Below are 24,414 nucleotides of genomic sequence, written 5' to 3'. Positions count from 1 at the left end.
TTTTGGAGGCTGTCCTGGAACTCTCTTTGTAGACCAGACTGGCCTCGAACTCAGAGAGACCAGCCTGCCTCTGCCTCCCGAGTGCTGGGATTAAAGGCGTGCGCCACCAACGATTGATCTTGATGGGTCTAGAAAGAATATAGAGATAAATGCATTCTGTGGCACTAGCAGAGACTTAATTTTTGTTAGTTGTTCCAGCCTTATATAGGACACACAAGATAATCAAAATGTTTGCTGCCTGACAAAACAAATGCTTTCCCGATTAATTTCAAGTTCTGTATTTTGCAGTGCTAGGAGCCCTTGTCGGTGAGCTCCAGACCAATGCTCTGAAGGCAGGGACCGGAGCTCCCAGCTGTCTCGGCTTTAGAACTGGAACTGCAGGGAGAAAACCACTAAGGGGCAGAATTACATCAGATTGGCTGAGGTAGAATCCCCGCAGGGAGCCTTCCACAAAGACTAAAAGGGGGGGGGGGGGAGACGCCGCAAAGGCTGCTGGGAAGCGGCAGTCATTCCCAGTACCGGAACAAGGCGTCACGCAAGCCCCGCCCCTGACCTGGCTCACGTGATCGAGGGGCGGGACCAGCGCTCGGTTTGTGGGAGTCAGAGCCATGGCGGGCTTGGTTGACTTCCAGGATGAGGAACAGGTGAAGTCTTTCCTGGAGAACATGAAGGTGGAGTGCCACTACCAGTGCTACCGCGAGAAGGACCCGGACGGTGAGTGCCGCCCGCGCAGCCGGGGACGCAGAGGAGGCGCGCGAGCTTTTGGCTAGGATGCGGTCACGTGGCGGGCCGAGGACGCCTGAGGACGCGGTCAGGGACTCTAGCGGACTGTGGGCGGGGACTTGGGGACGTACCTGGGGCGGGGCTTCTGTGGAGGGGCGGGGCCCTCAGCTACACCCCTAGTGGTCCCGTTTAGGTTGTAAGGACCCTCCTCTTACGTGCCTTTAAGGGAATCGGTTAACGAGCAAAGGAAATAAGTGAAATCTGTGATAGTAGTAAATGCGAGTCAGGTTTGGTGTCACCTGTAATTCTAGCATTCGGGAGGTTGAGGCACGAAGATTACTTAGAACTCAGGGGTTAAGGACCAGCCTGGGCGCAAAAAAAGGAGGGAGACTGTAGTGATCGGGAGCGGTTAAGAGCGCATACTGCTTAAAAAGCACATATTGCTTTTGCCCTCCTGGGGCCGTTTACAAGCGTCTGTAACTACAGTTCCAGGAGATCGAAGGCCTCCGCGGGCCCCACACCACTTGCACATATACACACGTATACATAATTTAAAATAATAAAGTTATTTTTTTTCGAGATCAAGTCTCATGTACCCTTGACAGCAGTGTAGTTCACGCTGACTGTAGACTTAGAGAGCCGCTTTCCTTTGCCTTCTGTGTTTCCAGGCCGGTTCACATAATTAAATCTTTTTTTTTCAAGACAGGGTTTCTCTGTGTAGCCCTGGCGGACCTGGAACTCCTCTGTAAATCTCAGATATCTGCTTGCCTCTGCCCACCCAGTGCTGGGCCACTACTGCCTGGCACAACACTAAATCTTTTTTTAAAAAGTGAAATAAGATAAAAGAACTGAGTGAAGTGACTTTTTTTTTTTTCAAGACAGGGTTTCTCTGTGGCTTTGGAGGCTGTCCTGGAACTAGCTCTTGTAGACCAGGCTGGCCTCGAACTCACAGAGATCCACCTGCCTCTGCCTCCCAAGTGCTGGGATTAAAGGCGTGCGCCACCAACGCCTGCTGAGTGAAGTGACTTTTGAATCAAGTTTTAAAGTAGGAGACAAATCATTGTAGGTCTTTGTCAGGCAGAGGTAAGAGCTATTGAAGAGGGCTGAAGCTGGGCGCTGGTGGTGCACACCTTTAATCCCAGCACTTGGGAGGCAGAGGCAGGTGGATCTCTGTGAGTTCGAGGCCAGCCTGGTCTACAGAGCGAGTTCCAGGACAGCCTCCAAAGCCACAGAGAAACCCTGTCTCGAAAAACAAAAAAAAAAAAAAAAAAAAAAAAAGAGGGCTGAGGCAGAAATGGCCCCTTGTGTGCAGTGAGATTGAGTGTATGGGTGGTTGGTGCCCAGAGGAGCAGCCAGTGCCTATGAGTTGCTTCCTAGTGCTTTATTTATTTAAGGAAAGAGAAAGAAAGTGGCGCTGGCCCTCCCTTCCAGTAGCTTGCAGTCTAGTTTCCAGGAAATGACTTGCTATTTCTTGAAATTAGTCCACTACAGAGCGACTGTGTGGATGAGGAAGCCAGGATTATTCTTTGGTAGCTAGCTCATGTTCCAACTGAAGAGAAATTTCAGAGGACTTGACCCTCCGGGGTTCCTGAGGAGCACGATGGCTGAGTCTGGTCTACAGGGGTGAGTTTGTAGTTAATGGAGGAGAGATGGGATAACAAAGTTCTCCTTTGGAAGGTCAGAGTCAGGATCTGTCAGAATTAAGTCAAATAATTTTATTTTGCACTCTTGAGCTCAAACCCAGGACTTCTGAGTTTTCTTGCTGAGTGCAAGTTGTTCACCACTGCGCTCTACCCCTAGTTCCAGACTTAAGTTTATACAGGGAGCCCTGTCTCTGCGGTATCTCTGCCCTTTTAAGTAAGGAATTTAGACCTGATTCTTTTTTTTTTTTTTTTTTTTTTTTTTTTTGGTTTTTTTGAGACAGGGTTTCTCTGTAGCTTTGGAGGCTGTCCTGGAACTCACTTCATAGACCAGGCTGGCCTCGAACTCACAGAGATCCGCCTGCCTCTGACTCCCGAGTGCTGGGATTAATGGTGTGTGCCACCAACACCCGGCTAGACCTGATTCTTAGACATGTTTGAGGCGCTCATGGTAGTCGATGTGTGTTATGTGAAGAGTAGACTGAGCAGTGAGTGGACAGCCACGTGAGGACGGGCTGAGGGCTGGGGGTATAGGTCAGTTGGTAGTATTCACCTTGCATACGAGAGGGCTGAGTTCAAAGCATTCCCCTCGATACGTGAGGACTGAGTTCAATTCTTGGCTTAGACTGGGTATGGCAGCACATGCCTGGCCTCTAATCCTCTCACTCTAGGAGGTGGAGGTAGGGGGGTCAGGGACAGCCTCAGCTACACAGTGAGTTCTGGTCCAGCCTATGCTATATAAGTATTACTATTATATATGTATTATTATTTTCAGTGTGGGACTGTCCTTTCACCAGTTAGCTCCCTCTGTAGTCATCCAGGTGGGTGCAAACATATGCACCGGTGTAATGCTTTTTACAAAGACAAAGGAAATCTTATCATTTGCCTTCTTTGTAGGAGATTTCTCAGTTGGTAGCTTACTTGTCCTGTTTTTATTGTGGGGATAAGAATTGAACAGAGGGCCTCCCACAATCTGGGTGAGCACTGTGCCACTGAGCTACACACAGCTCCAGCCCCACTTCCTTCTTAAGAGCTCTTCTGTGGTTTGCAGTTTATAGTGTGCCCACTGTGGAGAGAGGCTTGGGTTCGGTCCCCAGCACTGATGTTTTATAGGTTCTTCCCTTCCTGCCCATACCTCTTTAATCCAGGCACATCCTACCATATCTGTGAAAGGTTTTTTCTTCTTCAGGCTCTTTTTCTTGGACTCTCTGGTCCCTTTCCATTTCCTTGTCTTTCTTGACGTCCTGGGATGAAACCACCCAGGGCCTTGTGCTCTGCTGCTGTGGAGCAACACCTCCAGATCCTCATTGTCTCAGCTCAGCTATCCTAGTCCTTAGTGGCCCAAACTATTCACCATTCTCCTAAGATGCACAATAAACTTTCTCATCATCCTGTCTTATTTCAGTTTTAACACTTATATATTGAATTGTATTTTGTCCTTACATAGCCTGAGCTGTATGTACTCTTTGACTAGGTTGTAGAGGACCTTGAACTCCTTATCTTGGCTCTACCTTGTGAGTGCTGGGATTATAGACCTGAATTTGCATACCTGGCTTACAGTATAAATTTTAGGAGGCAAAGGATAGTATTCCCAGCAGTTGTGTATCTGGCATACTTTCATACGTAAGATAGTGCATATATGTTTAACTCTTTGTTGACTGAAAGTGAAGGAAATGGTCTTTGATATAGCTGAGAATGCTAAGAGGCTGACTATTACTGGGACCCCCAGAAGGGAAACCCATTCCCCTCTGCTGTGGTAGTTTCTATTTCTATTTTCTGGGCTTCAGGTGTCCAACTGGGCCATGGAGGAAGGGCCACGTCATTTCTGGTTTGCTGCTGCAACAGGAGCCCACAAACCCTTTTGGGTTTTGGTATTTTCATTATAGAACTTGCAGAGAGGTTCCAAAACTAGCAGGGTGTCAGTCATGGAAGTCAGCTAGTGTTTGGGCCAGGCTGAAAGGAATCACAAGGTCTGGCAGTGGTTGAGCCGTTGCTGGGGCCAGTTTTCCTGATCCATACATTGCTGGCCATCAGGAGACATGGTCCCTTGTAGGAGGGGCTGGACACTGCCACACTTGAGGAGTAAGAGCTAAATTCGTTCTGACTGTGCCTGGTCCCCTTGAACAGTGGCTGCTGGTATGAGCGTGTCTTCCCTTTCCTAGGTTGCTATAGGCTGGTGGACTATCTGGAGGGAATCCAGAAGAATTTTGATGAAGCTGCCAAGGTGCTGAAGTTCAACTGTGAGGACAATGGGCACAGTGACAGCTGCTATAAGCTGGGGGCCTATTACGTGACTGGAAAAGGTAAGATGCACATCTTCGCAGACCTCACAGACAGAGCACAGGCAGGGTTAGCAGAGAGGCGGAAGAGCATGGCCCATTAAGTGAAGCAGCCTGCGAGGTTACTGTTTGCACATTGTAGAACCTTGAGCTAGTTTATTTTTTTTCTTTTTCTTAAAATGTTTTTGTAAAAATTACATTTACTTACTTATTTTGGTATGGGGGCAGATGTGTACCATGTCCTACATGTGAATATCAGAGGACAAGTAAGTAGCAGAAGTTGGTTCTCTAATTCAACCATGTAGGTTCTGGAAATTGAACCCAGGTCGTCAGACTGGGCAGCAACAAGTCATTTCTCTGGCTCATGATTAAAATAATTTTTTAAGACAGGGTCTCTCTGTGTAGCCCTGTCTGTCCTGGAACTCATTCTGTAGACCAGGTTGGTCTCAAACTCACAGAGATCTGCCTGCCTCTACCTCCTGAGTGCTGGGCTTAAAGGCATGTGGCCCCAAGTCTGGCTCAAACTCTTTTTTAGGATAGGGTTTTGCTGTAGTTTGGTTGGCTGTTCTAACTGGAGTCATTTGAAAGAAGGGAGCCCCAACTGAGAAAATGCCTCCATAAGATCAGACTGTAGGCCACCCTGTAGCACATTTTCTTAATTAGTGATTGATGGGGAAGGACCCAGCCCATTGTAGATGGGGCCACCCCTGGGCAGGTCATGGTTCTGGGTTCTATAAGAAAGCAGGCTATGGTCTACAAAATGAGTTCTAGGACAACCAGGACTGTTACACAGAGAAACCCTGTCTCAAGAAGAAGAAAAGAGAAAGGAAGGAAGCCAAGAAAGCCAGGGTTGGACTATGGATGCAGAGGAATAAGCCAAATGAGCCCCTTTCTCCCCAGTTTGCTTTTGGTCTTGGTGTTTAATCACAGCAATAGAAACCCTAACTAAGACACTTTAGACTTTTAACAACGCACACCTCTTCAACATGTCAAGATCTCACCTAGGGTGCTGAAGAATGGCAAGTCTTCAGCCGGTCAGAGAAACTGAAGAGGAGATGCAGAGCAGTCAAACTACTGGACAGACAAACAGACACACGAGGACTTTTCTGAGGGCCAAAGCTTAGTTCTTCATTTTATTATTCTTTCTGCTGCTTGTCCTACTCTGTTCTTTCTCTGTTCTGTTCTTCTACCTTGTTTCCCTTCTGTGTCTCTTTATTTATCTCCCTTGCATCTAATATTCCCCAGCAAAATCTTTCAAGCAATATAAAAATTACAGTATGGTTGCATTCTATTTTTAAGTGAATGATTATGATGAATACAAGTAAAAAAAAAATGTATTTCCCAGCCGGGCGTTGGTGGCACACGCCTTTAATCCCATCACTTGGGAGGCAGAGGCTGGTGGATCTCTGTGAGTTTGAGACCAGCCTGGTCTACAAGAGCGAGTTCCAAGACAGCCACCAAAACAATACAGAAAAACCCTGGCTCAAAAAACCAAAAAAAAAGTATTTCCCATTTCCCTTTCATGATTAAGCATTTTACTTTATGTATTACAGGTGAAAAACAAATTATCTCAAGAACACACATACATTCATGTCCAATCATGTTATAGATTAATAAAGTGTAAACAAGTAAAGTACTTTTCTCAGCCAGCTCTTTTACTTGCAGGCTGCATTTTGCAGTTACAAAGAAAGGATCAAAGCTGATTGATATTTATGCACTCCTTTAGTCCTGGCACTCGGGAGACAGAGGCAGGTGGATCTCTGTGAGTTTGAAGCTAGCCTGGTCTACAGAGCTATTTCCAGGACAGCCAGGACTGTTACACAGAGAAGCCATATCTCAAAAAAGCAAAAGCAAAAAAAAAAAAAAAAAAGAAAAGAAAAGAAAGGATCAGTCATTTTATTATTTATCTCAAAGGGTAATCTTATAAAGAAAATCTTAAAAGAATCAAAAATCTAAACTTTCATATATGAAAAACAGTCATTTCTACTTTAAGTCCTTAGGGTACATATCTACTTATCAACAGTTTTTTCTTAAATCGTATCAGGAAGTTGCGAGCAGACATGGTTACAAGGAATTAATCATCATCTTTGATCACCAGCCTATCCTAGCAAGAAAGGTAGGTCAGTCAGTGATAGCCAGGCTGCCATTGTTTTGTTCTCTGACCTCAACGAGTCCCTCACTCAACTATTTTAAGTGTGCCTTCCTAAACTTTAAATTGTTCCAGGGTTTTCTACCTCAAAGTCATTAATGAAAACATCCTAACCAACCTTTACTAACAATCTACATGTCTAAATTCTTTCTAAGGATGATGGTTGAATCATTAATCTGCTCCAGCAGCAATGCTTGGAAAAAGTCAATCACTATTATTGTAAGTACCAGTGACTCTGCCCAGTGAGGGCTAGAAACCCTCCGAGAGTCACAGCCCATAGTTTATGAGGGATGTGGTGATTATCCTTTCTGTTGCGTCTTCTACTCTGTTCTTTCTCTGTTCTATTCTTATACCCTGGATGTTTCCCTTCTGTGTCTATTTATTTGTTTTTTATTTTATGACCATGAAGGCAATAAGCAGAGTTATGAGGTCCTCAGGACATGTAGTCCCTGGGGTTCTACCTTTCCAGGGCTCTCTTAGACATGGTTCTGCTTTCCACCCAGCAGTGTTCTGTGAGTTCCAATGCTGCCTGTTGGTTCCTTCATATGACCCCATTCATTTAGGCCTTAGCAGTCACTTTTAACTTCATGTGCCTGAACTTAATATAGTTGGGTTACAGATTGAGATCCTGCTTCAGAATCCAAAAGAAAAAGAAAATGAAAGAAATAGTTAAGTATGAAATACCACTTAAAGGGCTGGGGAGAATGGTTCAGTGGTTAAGCATGCTTGCTGTTCTTGCAAAGGACCCAGGTTCTGTTCTCAGCACCCACTTAGTGGCTCATAGCCATCTGTAAATCCAGTTCCAATAGACATGATGCCCTCTTCTGGCCTGCTTGAGCACTGCATGCATATAGTACACTTGTCTACATGCAAGCAAACATTCATACACATAAAAATAAATAATAAATAAAAGATCATTCATTATTGAAAAAAAAAGAAATACCACTTGAATAGATTATAGACCACCAAGAGTACAAAGGCCAATAAAGTGTCCTTTATTGGGCTGAAGAGATGGCTTAGAGGTTAAGAGCACTGACTGCTCTTCCAGAGGTCATGAGTTCAATTCCCAGCAACCACATGGTGGTTCACAACCATCTGTAATGAGATCTGGTGCCCTCTTCTGATGTGTAGACATACATGGGGGCAGGGTGTTGTGTTCGTAATAAATAAATAAATCTTTAAAAAAAAAAAAAGAGTCCTTTATTTGCTAGTAACTGAGAATAGGCTCACACCAGAAAGAACTCTCCACCTGATTGAAGCAGGGTGGTTTTCTAAAGTCCAAATTATATTACATCACATTGGAGGCGTGGGAGGGCAGGGTGCGATGTCTGTGTGTGTGGAGGGGGGTCAGTTTGTTAAAACAATGTGTTTTCTGTTGTAAAACAATGAACCTCCAGAAGCTGCATGAGAACATTCTGCTTGGCAGGATGTGCTGCTGGAGCATGCTGGGGAACAGTTAGATGGAGTTAGATAAACTAGGACAAAATGGAGTTACTGCACAATTCAGGTAAAGATACCAGTATGTGAGCTGTAGAGATGGCTCAGCTGTTAAGAGCACTTGTTCCTACCCAGGACCCAGGTTCTCAAACATTTGTAACTCCAGTTCAGGGGATTCAACCGCTGATATCAGGCACGAGGTATAGACATGGTGGACATACATTTACACAGGCAAAATACTTGAAATAAATACAATTTAAAAATAAAATATAGTAAAGCTATCAGGATGTGTTGAACACAGAATAAAAACTGAGTAATTATGCCCTTGTATCTTTTCTCATGCCCTAATTGGCATTATAGTTTAAGTAATGCTAAGTATTGCCAGATAACAAGTTTCCTTCTTTGCTTCTGTAGGTTAGGAATTCGGGGTTAGTTTAGCTGGATGCTTTGGTTAGAACACTGGCAAGGGAAGTAGTACTGCGGTTGTTGGGAGGTGTGATTGAAGTTGCCATTTAGATGTTGACTTACTCACTGGCCTGATGACAAACGCCTTGGCTCCTGTCAGCTATTGTCAAGGACCTTTGATCCCAGTGACTGAACTCTCCATGTCTCCCTGTTGTACTTGAGTCTCCTGATGATCTGCCTTTAGCTTTCTTCAGGGTAAGTGACCCAACAGAGAATCCAAAAATGATTGGAGCTATGGCTCAGTGGTTCATACTGACTGCTCTCCTAGGAAACCTAGGTTGCATTCCTAACACCTACATGGCAGTTATAACTATCTGTAGCCCTAATTGCAAGGGGTCTGATGCTCTTTTCTGGCCTCTGTGGGCACAGATAAGGGTATATCTGTGCATGCATTTAATGCACAGATATACATGTAGGCACTCACCTGTACTCACAGGTTAAAAAAAGTTCCAAGTGTCTTCTGAGATTCATGCATTCCCTTAACTGTAAGTCAGAACCAAAAAGCAGATCACATACTTCCAACATATAATGTCACAGGATATACATTACAATTCCAAAACATGGGAAAGGAGGCACAGTGAGGAAATATTGGACCAAGCAAGACCAAAAACCTTCTGGGCAAACTCCAAACTCTGTATCTCCATGTCTGATGTCAAAACTCTCTTCAGATCTCCAGCTCCTTTCAGCTTTGTTGACTGCAACACACTTCTCTCTCTTGGGCTGGTTCCAGTCCATTAGCAGCTTACTTCGGGAGGTATCCCATGGCTCTGGCATCTCCAGCATCTTGGGGGTCTCCAGTGCAATCCAGGCTTCAATTTCACAGCTTCATGAATAGCCTCTCTAGGCCTTCATTCAGGGACACCCTTGACACAAGCTTGGCCTCAGTGGCTTTCCTTAGATGCAGAGGCAAATTCCATAACCCCTTTCTTCCATCCTTAACTCTAAAGTCAGAGCCATGTGGCCAAAGTTGCCAAGTTCTGCTGCTTGCTGGAGCTGGAAATGGCTCCTTCATTCAGTTACATCTTCACCAACTTTCTGGTTTTGATGATTTCCTTCATTGCCTAAGCTTCACTGTCCTGAAATTGGATCTGTAAACCAGGCTGGCCTCAAACTCAGATCTGCCGGCTTCTGCCTTCCCAGTGCTGAGATTAAAGGTTTGCACCACCACACCCAGCTCTAAACTTTCTTTAATTCCTTTCCACAAGTTGAAAGGTTAGCTGGGTGGGATCTTGTCCTGAGGTCACCATTCCCTTTATTCCATTTCTTAATTAGTTTATCTTCTTGAACACAGGGCTTAGCTCCATTCTACTTTCTGGTGCTCCTTTTCTCCTTAAATATTTTTCCTTGCTCAGTTTGCTCCTCTTCATTATAAATCTTTATAAGAGTGCTAGTAATAACTGTATCACAGTCAATACTAGAATGTTTCAAGATATCCTCTGCCAAGAGAATTAATCCTGATCTCTTCATTTATGACTCAGGCAGACTCTTTGGACAAGATCAAAAAGCAGTCACATTTGTCACCAAAATATCACGAGAACAATCTGTATGTTATATAGTAATATATTCCTCCTTTGAAGCCTCTTGAGTCAGGCCCCCGCGACTTAACTCTTAGCACCACTGTCTTCCTTCTACTGGTATGATCCAGTAAGCAGCACTTAAAGGATTCTACTGCTTTCCCAACCCAAATTCACAAAGTCCATATTACTGCAAATGGAAACAAGGTCCAGCCTATCATAGCAATACCCCAGTCCCTGATACCAATTTCTGCCTTAGTTAGGATGCCTATTTCTGTGAAGAGACACCATTTAATTAGGTGGCTTACAATTCAGATGTTCAGTCCATTATCACTGTTGGGACATGGCTGCATGCATGGTGCTGGAGAGGTAACTGAGAGTTCTACATCTCGTTCAGACAACAGGAAGTGGTCTCACTGGGTGTGACTTGAGCATATATGAGGCCTCCACAGTGACATACTTTCTCCAATAAGACCACATCTACTCCAAAAGGCCATACCTAACAGTGCCACATCTTTTGAGGGGATATTTTTTTTTTCAAGCCACCACACTGAATAAATAAGAAAAGGTTGAATGCTACTTTTTTTGAAAAAACTTTTATTATGTAGCTTAGGTGATCTCAAACTTTGGATTCTCCTGCTTCTACTTCCTCAGTGCATTATAGGCATATACCACCATTCCCAGCTCCCATGTTATTTCTTTCTTTTTTTAGCTTTTTTTGGGGGGGGCTTTGTTTGTTTTGTTTGTGATAGGGTCTCTCCATTAGGTAGCTCTTTAACTCATAGGCATCCACCTGCCTCTGCCTCCCAAATGCTGGGACTAAAGACTTGTACCACACACACTTTACCTTTTTCCCCCGCTTTGGTCTGCCCTGGAAGATTATTTCCAAGTGCTTTGTAGGATCAGCATCCTTAGGTACTCCAGATCCTTGTGCATAGAGAATTGGCATAAACACCCACACATCCTTCCTTCACTTCAGATCATTTCTGCTTGTGCTACCTAATCAGTATAAACACTAATGGAAACAGTTATACCATGTACTGTTCTGGGAATGACAGGGGAAAGTCCATACATTTTTAGCACAGACATGTTTTTTTCCCTGAATGTTTTTAGTCCATGGTTGGTTAAATTTGCAGCTGCTGTCTGGTTTGAATGCTATAATAGTGTTCATAACTAATGGAATCTGCATATGCAGAACTCATAAATATGTAGGGCCAACTGTATATTTAGATTAAGAAACATTCAATTGCTTATTTTAGAAATGCTCTGTTCTCACTGTAGCCCCATTTGGTAGTCCCTGGTACTCTTAAGGTGACTTGTCTCTTCCTGTCTTGGCTTCCCTGTAAGCTAGCACATGAACCAGAGAGTCCATGGCTACCACACTGGATGCCTTCCTTCATGTTACTTTAGCTCACAGGACTTGACTCAGGGATTGTTCCCTAACCTTGGACAGAAACAGATAGGTTCAGCTCTGGCTGGTGGGTAGCAGGAGGTGGTGGGGATTGAACCCAAGCCTTCTGACCTTGTTAGGCAAGAGTAGCTATCTGCCCAGCCCTGAGTTTACTTTTTCTTTGTTTTCTGTTTGTAGGTGGCCTGACTCAGGACCTAAAGGCTGCATCTGCCTGCTTTCTGATGGCCTGTGAGAAACCAGGAAAGAAGTCTGTGGAATCCTGTCACAATGTTGGACTCCTGGCACACGATGGACAGGTCAATGAGGATGGCCAGCCTGACCTGGGAAAGGCCAGGGACTACTACACCAGGGCCTGTGACGGTGGCTATGCAGCCAGCTGCTTCAACCTCAGTGCCATGTTTCTACAGGGTGCCCCTGGCTTTCCCAAGGACATGGGTCTGGCATGCAAATATTCAATGAAGGCCTGTGACCTGGGCCACATCTGGGCTTGTGCCAATGCCAGCCGCATGTACAAACTGGGGGATGGTGTTGATAAGGACGAGGCCAAGGCCGAGATGCTGAAAAATAGGGCCCAGCAGCTGCACAAAGAACAGCAGAAAAATGTCCAACCTGTAACATTTGGGTAATGTGTGGCCCACCCTCCCTTCCAAGCAGCAGACAGCTTGACACTGGCACCCCTTCTATGAGACCAGAGGAGCCCTTGGAGGTCAGTCAGTGCCATCTGCTCCAGAGTGTCACCTGCTGGGAGTGGCTGGAAGTGTGTGTTTTAGCAAACAATCCTTTGTGTGTATTCTGTGAAGACACCCATATTATGGGGGTCTTAATTTCTAAACTGGACCTCTGAAAAACAGGAGCAGCAAACTGTAGAGCCATAGTCTTTTGGGGTTGGGGAGACAAAGAGAAGTTGGGAAATTTAGCAGCCACGGGTCCTCAAAGAATCAGCTATCAGAAGAGCTTGAAAATTAGAAAGCATTCTAATTTGCATAGCAGAGGTCCTGAGGAGGTAAGAACAGCGAACAGCGGCAGTCACGACTGCCGCCCTCTGCCTTATGTAACCACGGTGTGGGCTCCTTGCCTTTCCAGTCAGACCTTTCCACAGATTGATAGGATCAGAGCTATGTGCCACAGGAAGGTTGAAGGTGGTTATAGTATGCCTTGGATTTGCCAAAGAAGACAAAACCTAAGCGTCCCCTCCTCTAGACAAGACATTCGCAGTTAAAACTTAACCTCCTCAGCTGCCTCTGCTCCTCATGGGAAGATAGATGACTCCTGAAGCAGCTCCAGCTAGGAGTTAGTGACAGGATAGAGTCCTCTGAACAGAACCTTGTGTGTGTGTGTGTGTGTGGGTGGGTGTGTGGGTGTGTGGGTGGTTGCTGGGAGGGGTTCAAGACAGGGTTTCTCTGTGTAATAGCCCTGGCTGTCGTGGGACTCCCTCTCTAAACCAGGCTTTCCTCGAACTCACAGAGATCCACCTGCCTCTGCCTCCTGAGTGCTGGGATTAAAGGCTTGTGCTACCACCAACTGACTTCTTTTTTGTGCTGCCAATGCTGGTCTTGAACTCCCAGCCCTGCCTCGGCCCCTGGTGCAGACATATACCACTACATCAGGCAAGACTGAACGTGTTAAACTGTCCAGATGAACGAACTGTTTTTTAATCTGTCGTGCTCCTGTTATCCAGACCCTGGCAGGATAAAATGTGTTCATCATGGTGGCTGCACATATTTCTTTTTTGCCTTTGTGTGTGTGCCTTTTTAATATTTTCTCCTATTGTCTCTGCTTGCCACCAGGGGGCGAGCTTGTTCTTTTCTTCTGATAGCTGGATCATTGTATCTGTCACTACCTGGCCTCCCTTCGGTCTGGCAGCTAGCTGCTCTAGAAGGCAAGCTTGCCTTTGAGCGGTATGTGCAGTCAGCTGCCCTCTCAAATTGATACAGGGAGGGCCTTTCCTGAGTGTAGAGAGAGATTTTAAAAGAGATCAGGTTTGTTTTTAGAATGTCTTGAAAATAGTGTGTGATGTGATTGGCTGCTGTAGGCCGACAAACGTAGGAAAAGATACTAATCATAGGGGAACTAGACATGAAAACAACCTGGACTCTTCTGTCCTGGAATCGCAAGGTGGAAGGAGGCAACTGATTCCTGCAAGTTCTCCTCTGACCTCCATGCAGGAGTACACACCCAATTAAAAAAACAAATGTAATAAGAGATATAAAACAGTAGACAATTGACTTGATTAGAAGATAGCAAAGCTGGCTGGGTGTTGGTGGCACACGCCTTTAATCCCAGCACTCGGGAGGCAGAGGTAGGCGGATCTCTGTGAGTGCGAGGCCAGCCTGGACTACCAAGCGAGTTCCAGGAGAGCCTCCAAAACAATACAGAGAAACCCTGTCTCGAAAAAAAAGAAAGAAAAAACAAACAAAAAAGATAGCAAAGCTGTGTGCAGTGACGCACTTTTGGATAGCCTGATGTACATAGGAAGTTCCAGGCTAACCAGGAGTACATAGTGAGACCCTGTCTCAAAAACAACCAACCAGAAAAGGCAAATGTGTGCATGAGAAGCCCTCTGCAGCGTGGCAGGAGGGGTACAAACTGCAGGAAGCACACTGTTGTGACTGTAGACGCTGAGACACAACAAGCGCAGGTAGGGTTGTGGAGTGGCAAGAACTCAATCACTCATGAAACGGTGGCAGGAAGATAGCTGATCAGTGTTTAACAAAATAAACATAGTGTCTTTGGTAATCTTGCCCCTTATATTTCCCCAGGGGAATTAGAAGTATGCTCATACAAAAACCAGCATGTGAGTTCTCATAGCAGCCGTATTTATAATTGCCAAAACCTGGAAGCAGCAAAGGTGTGCTTCAGTAGGAGAAAGGGTAAGTGGTACAATGGAATAACTGGTACTAAAAGGAGATGACAAAAGATGTAGAGGGATATTACTGAATGAAAGGCTTACATTCCTCATTCCAGTTGTATGATATTGGTGTCCTCAAAAAAGTGATAGCAGTAAGTTAGAGCCTGGCAGTGTGGTTCAGTGGTGGAGGGCTGAGTTCCTGGGTTCTACAGGTTCCAAAATTGAGGTGGCGGGCTGCGGAGATGGCTCAGCGTATAAGAGCACTCACTGCTCTTACAATGAGTTTGGTTCCCTCGCATGGTGCTCAGAACCTTCTAACTTCTGGTCTCAGCAGGCACGTACATGGTACATGCAAAAGTCTTACACACAACATAAAAATGTTTTTAAAAAAAGTTCACATGGTAGAATGGTTAGAGTTCTTAAGGTCATGAGATCACTCTCTGTATGGTACTCTTTTTTGTTTTGTTTTTTTGTTTGTCGAGACAGGGTTTCTCTGTGTAGCGTTGGAGCTTATCCTGGTGGCACTTGCTCTGTGTAGATCAGGCTGGCCTCAAACTCACAGATATTTGCCTGCCTCTGTCGCCCGGTTCTGGGTTAAAGGCAAGTGCCACCACCACCCAGCTGTATGGTACTCTTGATGGTGGATACAAGTCTTGAGTCATTTGTTCAAACTGGTAAAATGTGAAATAAGAATGAACCCTAACGTAAGCAAGGACTTTGGGGATGATGTGTTCACATAGGTTCATCAGTTACGAAGGTGTCAGGATGTCTGCTGAAGGTGTCAGGATGTCTCTGTCAGGGCTGATTCTTTGTACATAGGAAATTGCTGTATTTTCTCAACTTTGTCATGAACCAAAAGCTGTAAGAAAATCTATTCAAAATAGAATCACATCTGAGATACTACCTCACACCCAGTAGGACCACTACTATTAAAATAAATGTCAAGTATAAAGAAATTGGAACCCTTATGCACTGTTGGTGGGAATGTGACAGTTTAGAAATAAATCACATTTTTGTTTATGAAATTGCTTGAAAAGATTTGTGGCTATCATCATAGCAGAGAAAATGCCTGGACTTGGGCTCTTATGGATTTGTACAGTTCTGGGTTAATCAGAGGCAGACCAAGCCTGTGTGTCTAGAGCACCTGACAATGAGAAAACCCAGGAAATTTAAAATTGTCCCTGTGAGCCAGCATTCCACTTGTGCATATCTACCTGCAGAGACCAAAGTCCGGTCTCCCGGGACTACTTCTCCCTGTGTTCATAGTAGCATCAGCCAAAGCCAATGAGAAAAACAGGATGCTCTACTCAGTGGGGCATTGGTGTTTAGCTTGCACGTGTGTCATCTACGCAAGTGTGTCAGTTGTGAAGCATCATGTGTGTGTGTGTGTGTGTGCACGCGCGCGCATGTGTGTGCGCGCTCACGCTGGGAATTGAACCAGGGTCCTTTGGGAGAGCAGTCAGTACTCTTTACCACTGAACCATCTCTCCAGCCCCAAAATTAAGAATTGGGATGAGCTGGGCAGTGGTGGCACACACCTTTGTTCCCAGTACTATGGAGGCAGAGGCAGGCAGATCTCTGTGAGTTCAAGACCAGCCTGGTCTACAAGAGCTAGTTCCAAGACACAGAGAAACCCTGTCTCGAAAAGCAGAAAAAGAAAAAGAAAAACAAGAATCGGGATGAGAGAGATGGTTGAAAGCAGTTGCTCTTGCTTAGGACCTGGGCTAGGTTCCTAGTACCTACATAGTGCCTTACCACCATCCCTAGCTGCAGGTCCAAGGAATCCAGTGCCTTCTTTTGACCTCTGAAGGCATCAGACACACATGGTATATGCACACATGGTGCATACATGTAGATAAAACATACATATAAAGATAAACTTTTTAAAAATCAGGAATTTGAGCCAGGGGGTGGTAGTGCATGCCTTTAATCCCAGCACTTGGGATGCAGAGGCAAGTGGATAAGACCAGCCTGGTCTACAGAGTGAGTTACAGGACAGCCAGAGCTACACAAAGAAACCCTGTCTGGGAAAACAAGACAAATGTTATACATGTATCCTTTCAGTTAAACAATGGCTCTTGTGATTTTGAGGAGTTAGTTTACTTGGCTGTGGGGTGCACACTCTTTTGTATGGAGTAGTTCCTGCCCAGGACCTGAGGCACCAATGTCGTTAGGTCACATCCTGAGACGGAACTGGGAACAATAGAGAAGGTTAGCTGTCAAAATGTTACATTTCCAGCCAGATGTGGTGTAGACTTGTAATCCCTGCACTGGGGAGATTCAGGCAAGATGATTGAATTCCAAGCCAGCCTGGGCTGCATAATGAGGCCCTGTCTCAAGAGGGAAAGAAAAATCCAGCGTGCGACACATGGATGGTGTGGGGCCCGAGCTGAGGAACGAGAGGCAAGGGAGGGCAGGAAGGAGATTGAGGCAACTGGATAAGCAAAATTTAGAGTACAGTCGAGCATGAATTTAAAGAGAAACATAAATTTTAGCTCAGGCAATTCCAAGGACAGTGGGAGTCATTCATACTGATTTGACGCTTGTGTGAAGGGGTTGGAACAAGAAACAGCTGTTAGCTGGCTTTATAGATACATGTTTAAAAATAAGCTACACTTTTGGTTTGTTTTAAATTTCTTGTGAAGACAGCACAGCAGAGAAAGTGTCTTGACTCTGTCTTGCAGGTGTGCGCTCTTCTGGATTAGTGAGACAGACTAAACAGTTCAGGGCACCTGAACGAGAAAAAATAAATAATTGTTTTAGGGGCTAAGACACAACTCAGTAGGTAAGGGTGCTTGGTACCAAATCTGACAACTGTAGTTCAGTTCCCAGACCCCCGTAAACATGGTGGAGGAAACCAACCTCCTCTCTCCCTGTGTCTGTAGCATGCAGGCACCCACATACACTAGAGAGATAAAAATCTAAACGCATTTTTAGAAGGCTTTGGCTTCCAGACTCCTTGTGCAGCATAGATCTTCCACTTTTGAAATCCACTTCATGGTTTGTGCTGGTTGCAGGGGACCCAGACTGCAGTTTTTAGGTCCAAAGGGCACAAACTGGTTTCTACTCTTTGTTCTGCATTTTATTGACTCTCTGACCTTGTACAAGTTACCCAGCCTTCTGTGTTCAGGTAGAGATAAGAAAGCCCTCTAATAGGTCCTTGGAAGGATTAAGTAATCGCCTTTATCATAGTATGATGGGCTTTAAAAAGCAGACTGTTAGATCATTGTTCCTTGCCACGCGGCTTTGTTAGCTTCTGTGGGAGTCTAGCTTTTAAAACAGGCTGTCATCATCTTACTATCAAGGGAACAAGGGAGGAGGCTTTCCAGGGGGTTTGATGGCACAGAGCAGCTGCAAGAGGTGGGCCTGGGGCAGGGGACTTGGGGCCCCACCACCCTCTCCTATCTCTGCTGCCTGAACACAGTCCCTGAGAACTGCACCTGCTGGGGGCTCAGGGTGGAAACTATTCCCAGCTGTTGCCCCTCCACGGGCCCGAGGAGTACCGATTGTATTACAGTTTATGTATCAGGCCTTCCTACTGTTTAAGTGGGAAAGATAATCCTTTGCCCAACATATGTCTCCCCACCCCCACGCCAATTCCTGACACTGTATTTAGCTCCATCTTGTCTCTTACTTGGGGTTCTGCATCAGGAACTGCCTTGTAGTCCCTATACTACCACACAACATCAAAAGACGGCCTGTACACACATGTTAACTGTGGGGGTGGGGGTGTTCATCAACTGCTGATAATTAGTACATAATGTGTACATACGTCACACTGTGTATCTTGAGTATATACATTTTCGTTTGTTGGTTTATTATGAACGAAATGAGAAAGAGCAAAAATACCCAGGTTGCCTTTGCTGGATTCTTTCCTGGAACCCCTTTTCTCTTTCATCTCCTAGGCTGGAAGACTGCATGTTCCTCTGGGCTGTAGCAATGCAGTTGTCTCTGCCTGAGTCTGCTCCCTCATGTAGCTTCTATCCATCAGAGCATTGGTGACACTTGCTGAGCTCTCTGTATGTATGGTGTCTGCTCTTCATAAACCTCAGTTCTTGGGGACCAGGGGCTCTGGTCGGTTCTGTTTCTACCCTGAGACCCGAGGGAGGCTGGGCATATCCTAGACCTTCAGTGGCTACTGGCTGAAGTGATAGCTTCCTCCGCCAAGATGAAACAGACCTAGGCTCCTTCATACATCAGGCTCTGTATGTTCATGGGGCTGTAAATGAGCCCCCCACCCCCAGTCTGTTGACAAGGCTTAAGCATACAGTAGATAAAATCAGCTCTGAGCTTAAAAAAAAAAAAGAAAAAAATTCTTTTTTTGAATGTTGAAATAATGAAGGGACAGGACCCAGGATTCCCACCCTGGCATCTTAAACCATGTGTTTGATGATTTAATGCCAGCAGACCAATATTAATATCCTCATGGCCAAAGAATCCTAAGTAGGCCACATATTCTTGGAATACTAAGAATAATTGGGGGAGGACTGGATGCAAGTGATGGACATAAGTTATGAAAGATAGTATAAATCTAATTGCTTTTATTAGTTCTAATTCTGTCATGGATTTTGTTTTGTTTTTGCTAGTAGATAAATGCATAAAATATATTCACTACCTAAAGTGTACAATTTAATGTGAATCTCAACAGAGGCATTCTAAATGAGTCTCAATATGTAGAAATTCACTGAATTATATATTATATAGATTTTGGATTTGGTTAAAAAATTTTTTTTGGTTTTTTGAGACAGGGTTTCTCTGTATTGATTTGGGGCCTGTCCTGGAACTTGCTCGGTAGACCAGGCTGGTAGTGAACTCACAGGCAGATATCTGTGTGTTCTAGGACAGCCTGGTCTACACAGGGAGTTCCAGGACAGTCAGGGCTTAAAAAAGAAAATAACAATAATAATTGATGGTCTTTATTCATCATAAGTACTTATTAAGAGAGTCCAAGAACTCTGTCCTCTTTCAATTCCTGAGATTTTCTTTTTTATCTCTAGCAGTAGACACCCTACTTCCCCATCTCCTGGGGCATCTGCTTCAACCAGAGGGATTCTGGGTCCACCTTGAACTAGTGAGTGAAAACTTGGAGTTCAAATAAACAAACCCTACAGGAGTTATGCGCACTCAGGCAAGGCAGCTGTGCCAGTAACTGAAATAGAGCCTCCTTAGCTAGACGCTGTGCCCTCTGCATCCTGGCTCCTGAGTCTCGGTAGTGGAACTAGGCTTATTTTACACCCATCCAAAGAGCAGATGCGAATAGAAACTGAGTTTGTTAAGAGAAGCTTTCCTTGAGAGAAGCCTTCCCGCCAGCCTGGTTCCAGAGCCGCTTCAATCCCAAATAAACACACGAGAGGCTATATTCATTATGAAGCTGTTGGCCTTGCTTGTCTCTTACTGGCTAGCTCTGCTTTAGGTAATTACCCCATAATTGTTAATCTAAGTATGTCTCTTACCGGAGAATAGTTCTGGGCTCCTACCCCCATGGCGGTTACATGTTGACTCTCTTGTCTTTCTCCTTCCCAGAGTTCTCCTGGACTCCTAGTCCCTCCTATCTAGGTTTCCTAAAGGCTCAACAGTACTTTATTGACAAATGCACAGGACTTCCCCAACATCTCCTCTTTTCTGTTTAAACAAAAAGAAAGGTCTTAACTTTAACACAGTCAAATTGTATATAACAGAACAGTTATCAAATAAGAACATAGTTACAATATTTTAGCAAAATTTAAAGAAAATATCATCTATCTCATTCCTGTGAGTCCAAAGTTCTATATGTAGCTTATTTCTTATCATAACTAAGGAAAACTATAATTATAACTATCTGTCTTCAACTCCATCAAAGACCACAGAAGGATAATATATAAACACTAGGATTGACAGAGACATCTTACTGCCTGGACAGTCACCCGAAGTTCCTCTGTAACGTTGGGACATCCATCTTCAGCCCATAGGCCACAATGTGTCTGGAACACTTCTCAGCAAAGCAGGAAATTTCAAACTGTCCATCTGCGTTGGCAGTCTGTCAGTCATTTTTCTTTGTCCTGCAGAAAGTCTCGTAGACTCTTCATCAAGCAGGAACCCTGTAAGACTGAGTTCAGTAGTCACTTTCCTGTGGGTCCTGCATGTCCAGATGATACAACAACAGTCAAACAATCTAGGCAAGAGCAGTTTCTTGCCCAAATGGCTAATCTTGCCATGTTGAAAGCAAACTTTATAACGAGTTTCTTCGATGCCCATCTTCCTCTCAGACATAATTGGTGCTGCCAGGAGCAGACATTTCTCATTGTCAAGACAAACCCTAAACCATTTTAAATGCCATTTTTCTGAAGGTGTTTGAGAGGTTTGAAGACTATCTATCTGTCTCAAATACATTTCTATATATCTAGAAAACCTAACTTACCTAACTATAAATTCTGACTATTATAAGTAACTATCTATAATCTGTATTTAATTACGCATTACATTTTAAAAGATCAGTATAAGCACAATACTTAATCAGGAGGAGAAATATACATGTCACAAAATTGACCTTGAATTTGTATCAATAAATGAAAAACAATACCCATACCATAATTCCCCTTTTTACCATTAAAAGAAGATTGGCTGATAAGGGCAGCCCCTCAGCTGTGTTACCTCAGAGAGCAAAATGGTTGGAGTGTGTTAGCGTGAGTTTTCTGGCCTGGCAGGTCCCATGGCCCTTGAGCCCCAAATGAACACATAGATGCTATATTAATTGTGAAACTGTTGGCGGATGACTAGGGCTTCTTATTAGCTAGCTCTATCTTAATTATTAACTGTTTCTATCAATCTATGTATTGCCACCAGGCTGTGGCTTACCAGGTAATGACCAACATGGTGGTACTCCTCCAGCAGCAATGTGACTCTGTCCAGCGGGCTCATCTGCCTACCTTTCCCAGACTTCTCTTCTCCTAGTTCCTCCTATCTTACTGCTTCATTGGCCATTGGTCCAACAGTGTTTTATTCATCAACCAATAAGAGAAACATATACAAAAGGATATCCCCCATCAGAAGTGTGTGAAGGAACAAACAGGAGACCGATGGAATGGGCCAGGCTTGCTGCCATTTTAATTACCTCCTCTTCTATTGTGTGGGTCTTTGTTTTTGTTTTGAGACAGGGTCTTGCCAAATCACCCAAGCTATTTATTAGTTATGGGTTTTTTTGTTTCATTTTTTGAGACAAGGTTTCTCTGTGTAGCCCTAGCTGACCTGGAACTCACTCTGTAGACCAGGTAGGCCTCAAACTCACAGAGATCCAATAGCTTCTGCCTCCTGAATGCTGGGATTAAAGGTGTGAGCCGCCACCACCCGCCCTGGCTTACATTTCTATTGCTATGATAAAGCACCTCTTATAAGGCAACTTAAACAAGAAAGCATATAGTTGGGCCTAGGGTTCCAGGGCTAGAATCCATGATGTCGGAGCAAAGGCATGGCAGCAGGAACAGCTGAGAGCTCATGTCTCTCCAGCAGGATGCAGACAGCACAATGAGAATGAGGGGAAGCTTTTAAATCCCAAATCAGAACCAGGTGGCAGTGGTGTACCCAGCACTCAGGAGGTAGAGGCAGGTGGATCTCTGTAGGTTCCAGGCCAGCCTGGTCTACAGAGTGAGTTCCAAGACGGCCAGGCTGTTACATAGAGAAACCCTGTCTCCAAAAAACAAAACAAATCAAAAAATTCCAAATCAGTTGCCAGTGACACACCTCATCCAGCAGGGCCACACCTCCTAATTCTTTCCAAACAGCCAACTGAGGACCAAGATTTCATTTGAAAACCACAGCGGGTGTCACAGCTTGCTATGTTGCCAAGGCTAGCCTTGAATAAGTGAAATTCCTGTAAGGCTAGCCTTGATTTAGTGAAATTCCTGTGGCACTAGGATTATACGCACCAGCTACGTAACAACATTCTTAAGAACTATCAAGTGGGCCAGGTAGTGGTGGCCCATGCCTTTAATCCCAGAAGACCTCTGAGTTGAGGCCAGCCTGATCTACAGAGTGAGTTCCAGAACAGTCAGGGCTACACAGAGAAACCCTGTGTGTGTGTGTGTGTGTGTGTGTGTGTGTGTGTGTGTGTGTGTGTGTGACGGGGGGGGGGGCACGCAGAAAGAAAGAACTCCAGGGGGAGAGAGGCTGGAAGGATGACTCACAGGTAAAGCACTTGCTGAACAAACATAAGAACTAGAGGTCAGATGCTTGGAACCCAGGCACAGCCTGGTAGGGGTGGTGGCGCTGCTACAGTCCCACAGCTTGTGTGGTAGAGACGGGGTTCCCCAGAACTGGCAGACTAGCTAGACTGGCCCACACCAACAACCTCTGGGTACAAGTGGGAGACCATGTCCAGTATATAAGGCAGAGAGCGATCAAGGACACTTACTGTCAAACTCTGGACACCACTTGCACTCACATGTAAACGTGAAGGCACATACATACACCCCCCCACACACATGCACATACACATGTGAAAAAGAAAAGAACTAAGCAGTTTCACAAGATGTACCTACCTCATTCCCCACCCCCCAATGACTCAAAGTTCTCCCTCCCCTCAAGGACCCTCCTCTCAAAGGCTTCCCCACCTGCCTCCCAACAGCACCACTCTGGGACCTAAGCTTTTAACATATGAAGGGACACGTGATTAAATCACAAAACACAGAGGCACCCATAGCATTTGTCATCTAGGAGCCCATGGTCTCAATCATGACCATTGTTTGAGCATAGACTATTCTAGTCCTCTTTGCAACCTTGCAAGGAAACATTCATTCTCGCCATTTTCCAGACAGAGAAACTGAGGCTCAGCCAAAGTAGTGACTAGGAACACAGTAATATGGCAGCTGGCATCAGGATTTAGTCCTGCCTGCATCCTTCCATTCAGATGCTGGAAACGGAACAGCACACACATCATCTCTGAGCATGGAGTAGGTCCTAGGGAGCGTGAGTTAAAGGTCAGCTGCAGCGGGGATGTGGTGTCTCCACAGCACACTGTGCTCCACAGGCCTCTCAGTTTGGCCACATGGAGGGTTGGAGCATACTGAGGTCAGACACTGCTCATCTGATCAGCAAGCTGCCTGGGCCAGGGTTCCCTGAGGGAACCTGAAACCAGCTGGGCTCCTTCACTCCAGGAATAGCAGCTGACACTGCTCCCCAGCCACTGATGGCCTCTGATCAGATTCCCTGAGGCCCCAGCAGGCTCCAGACATCAGTGGCAGCAAGCTGTGATTCCCCCGACCCCCTCCACCCCAGGTGTCTTGTGTTGCAGCTCTGACTGTTTTGGAATGTGCTCTATAGAACAGGCTGGCCTCGAACTCCAAACTCTTAAGATCCTTTAGCCTCTGCCTCCTGAGCAAGCTGTGATTGTGAAGCTGCCGTGGGGTAGAGAAGAATAGTGACATTAGCTCTGGAGGCAGAAACAGGCGGATCTCTGTGAGTTCAAGGCCAGCCTGGTCTACTGAACAAGTTTAAGACAGCCTGCAAAGCTATAGAGAAACCCTGTCTCAAAAAACAAAAGAATATGACATTAATTGCCTTTTGCACACAGGGAGCTCCTGGAAAAGAATTCCTGTGAGGAAGGTTGGGCAACATGGAGCCCACTGTACAGATGAGGAAATTAGGGCTCAGATATACCTTGTCCAAAGTCACATCGAGTATGTACCAGGCAGGAGCATGAGCCTAGGCTGCCCCTGCCAGTGACCCTGTTCTATATGAGAAGGAAAGAGTGCTCCTAAGACCTCAGAAGGGGTCCCGGGCATAGCAGACAAATGCCCAAGTTTCCCAGTTGGTGCCCCAGTAGAATGTGGCCCAGGATTCTATAAACAGCAGGTTGCAGCTGGGTGAGGTGTCACATACTTGTAATCCCAGCACTCAGGAGGCAGAGGCAGGAGGATTGTTGCAGGTTCAAGGCCTACAGAGTGAGTTCCAGGCCAGCTGGGGCTACAAACTCAA

At 45.2% G+C, this 24,414-nt stretch overlaps 1 protein-coding gene across 1 annotated transcript; it reads left to right on the top strand.

The window, feature by feature from the left end:
* Positions 1-567: 567 nt before the first annotated feature.
* LOC101834274 (cytochrome c oxidase assembly factor 7) lies at positions 568-15,491 on the top strand. Its single transcript, XM_005072138.4, has 3 exons — positions 568-714; positions 4,526-4,666; positions 11,796-15,491. The coding sequence occupies exons 1-3, from the start codon at positions 609-611 to the stop codon at positions 12,242-12,244; spliced, it is 696 nt and encodes a 231-aa protein (XP_005072195.1). The 5' UTR covers positions 568-608; the 3' UTR covers positions 12,245-15,491.
* The last annotated feature ends 8,923 nt before the right edge of the window (positions 15,492-24,414 follow it).

Source organism: Mesocricetus auratus, unplaced genomic scaffold (genome assembly GCF_017639785.1).
Source record: "Mesocricetus auratus isolate SY011 unplaced genomic scaffold, BCM_Maur_2.0 Super-Scaffold_100014, whole genome shotgun sequence".
Classification (NCBI taxonomy): Eukaryota; Metazoa; Chordata; class Mammalia; order Rodentia; family Cricetidae; genus Mesocricetus; species Mesocricetus auratus.
The sequence above is the reverse complement of the archived record's forward strand: the minus strand, read 5'-3'. Positions and strand labels throughout refer to the sequence as shown.

Coding starts and splice junctions, on each gene's coding strand:
- LOC101834274 (XM_005072138.4), top strand. CDS start 609: ATGGCGGGCTTGGTTGACTTCCAGGATGAGGAACAGGTGAAGTCTTTC. Junction 715..4,525: donor CCGCGAGAAGGACCCGGACG/GTGAGTGCCGCC, acceptor TCCCTTTCCTAG/GTTGCTATAGGCTGGTGGAC. Junction 4,667..11,795: donor CTATTACGTGACTGGAAAAG/GTAAGATGCACA, acceptor TTCTGTTTGTAG/GTGGCCTGACTCAGGACCTA.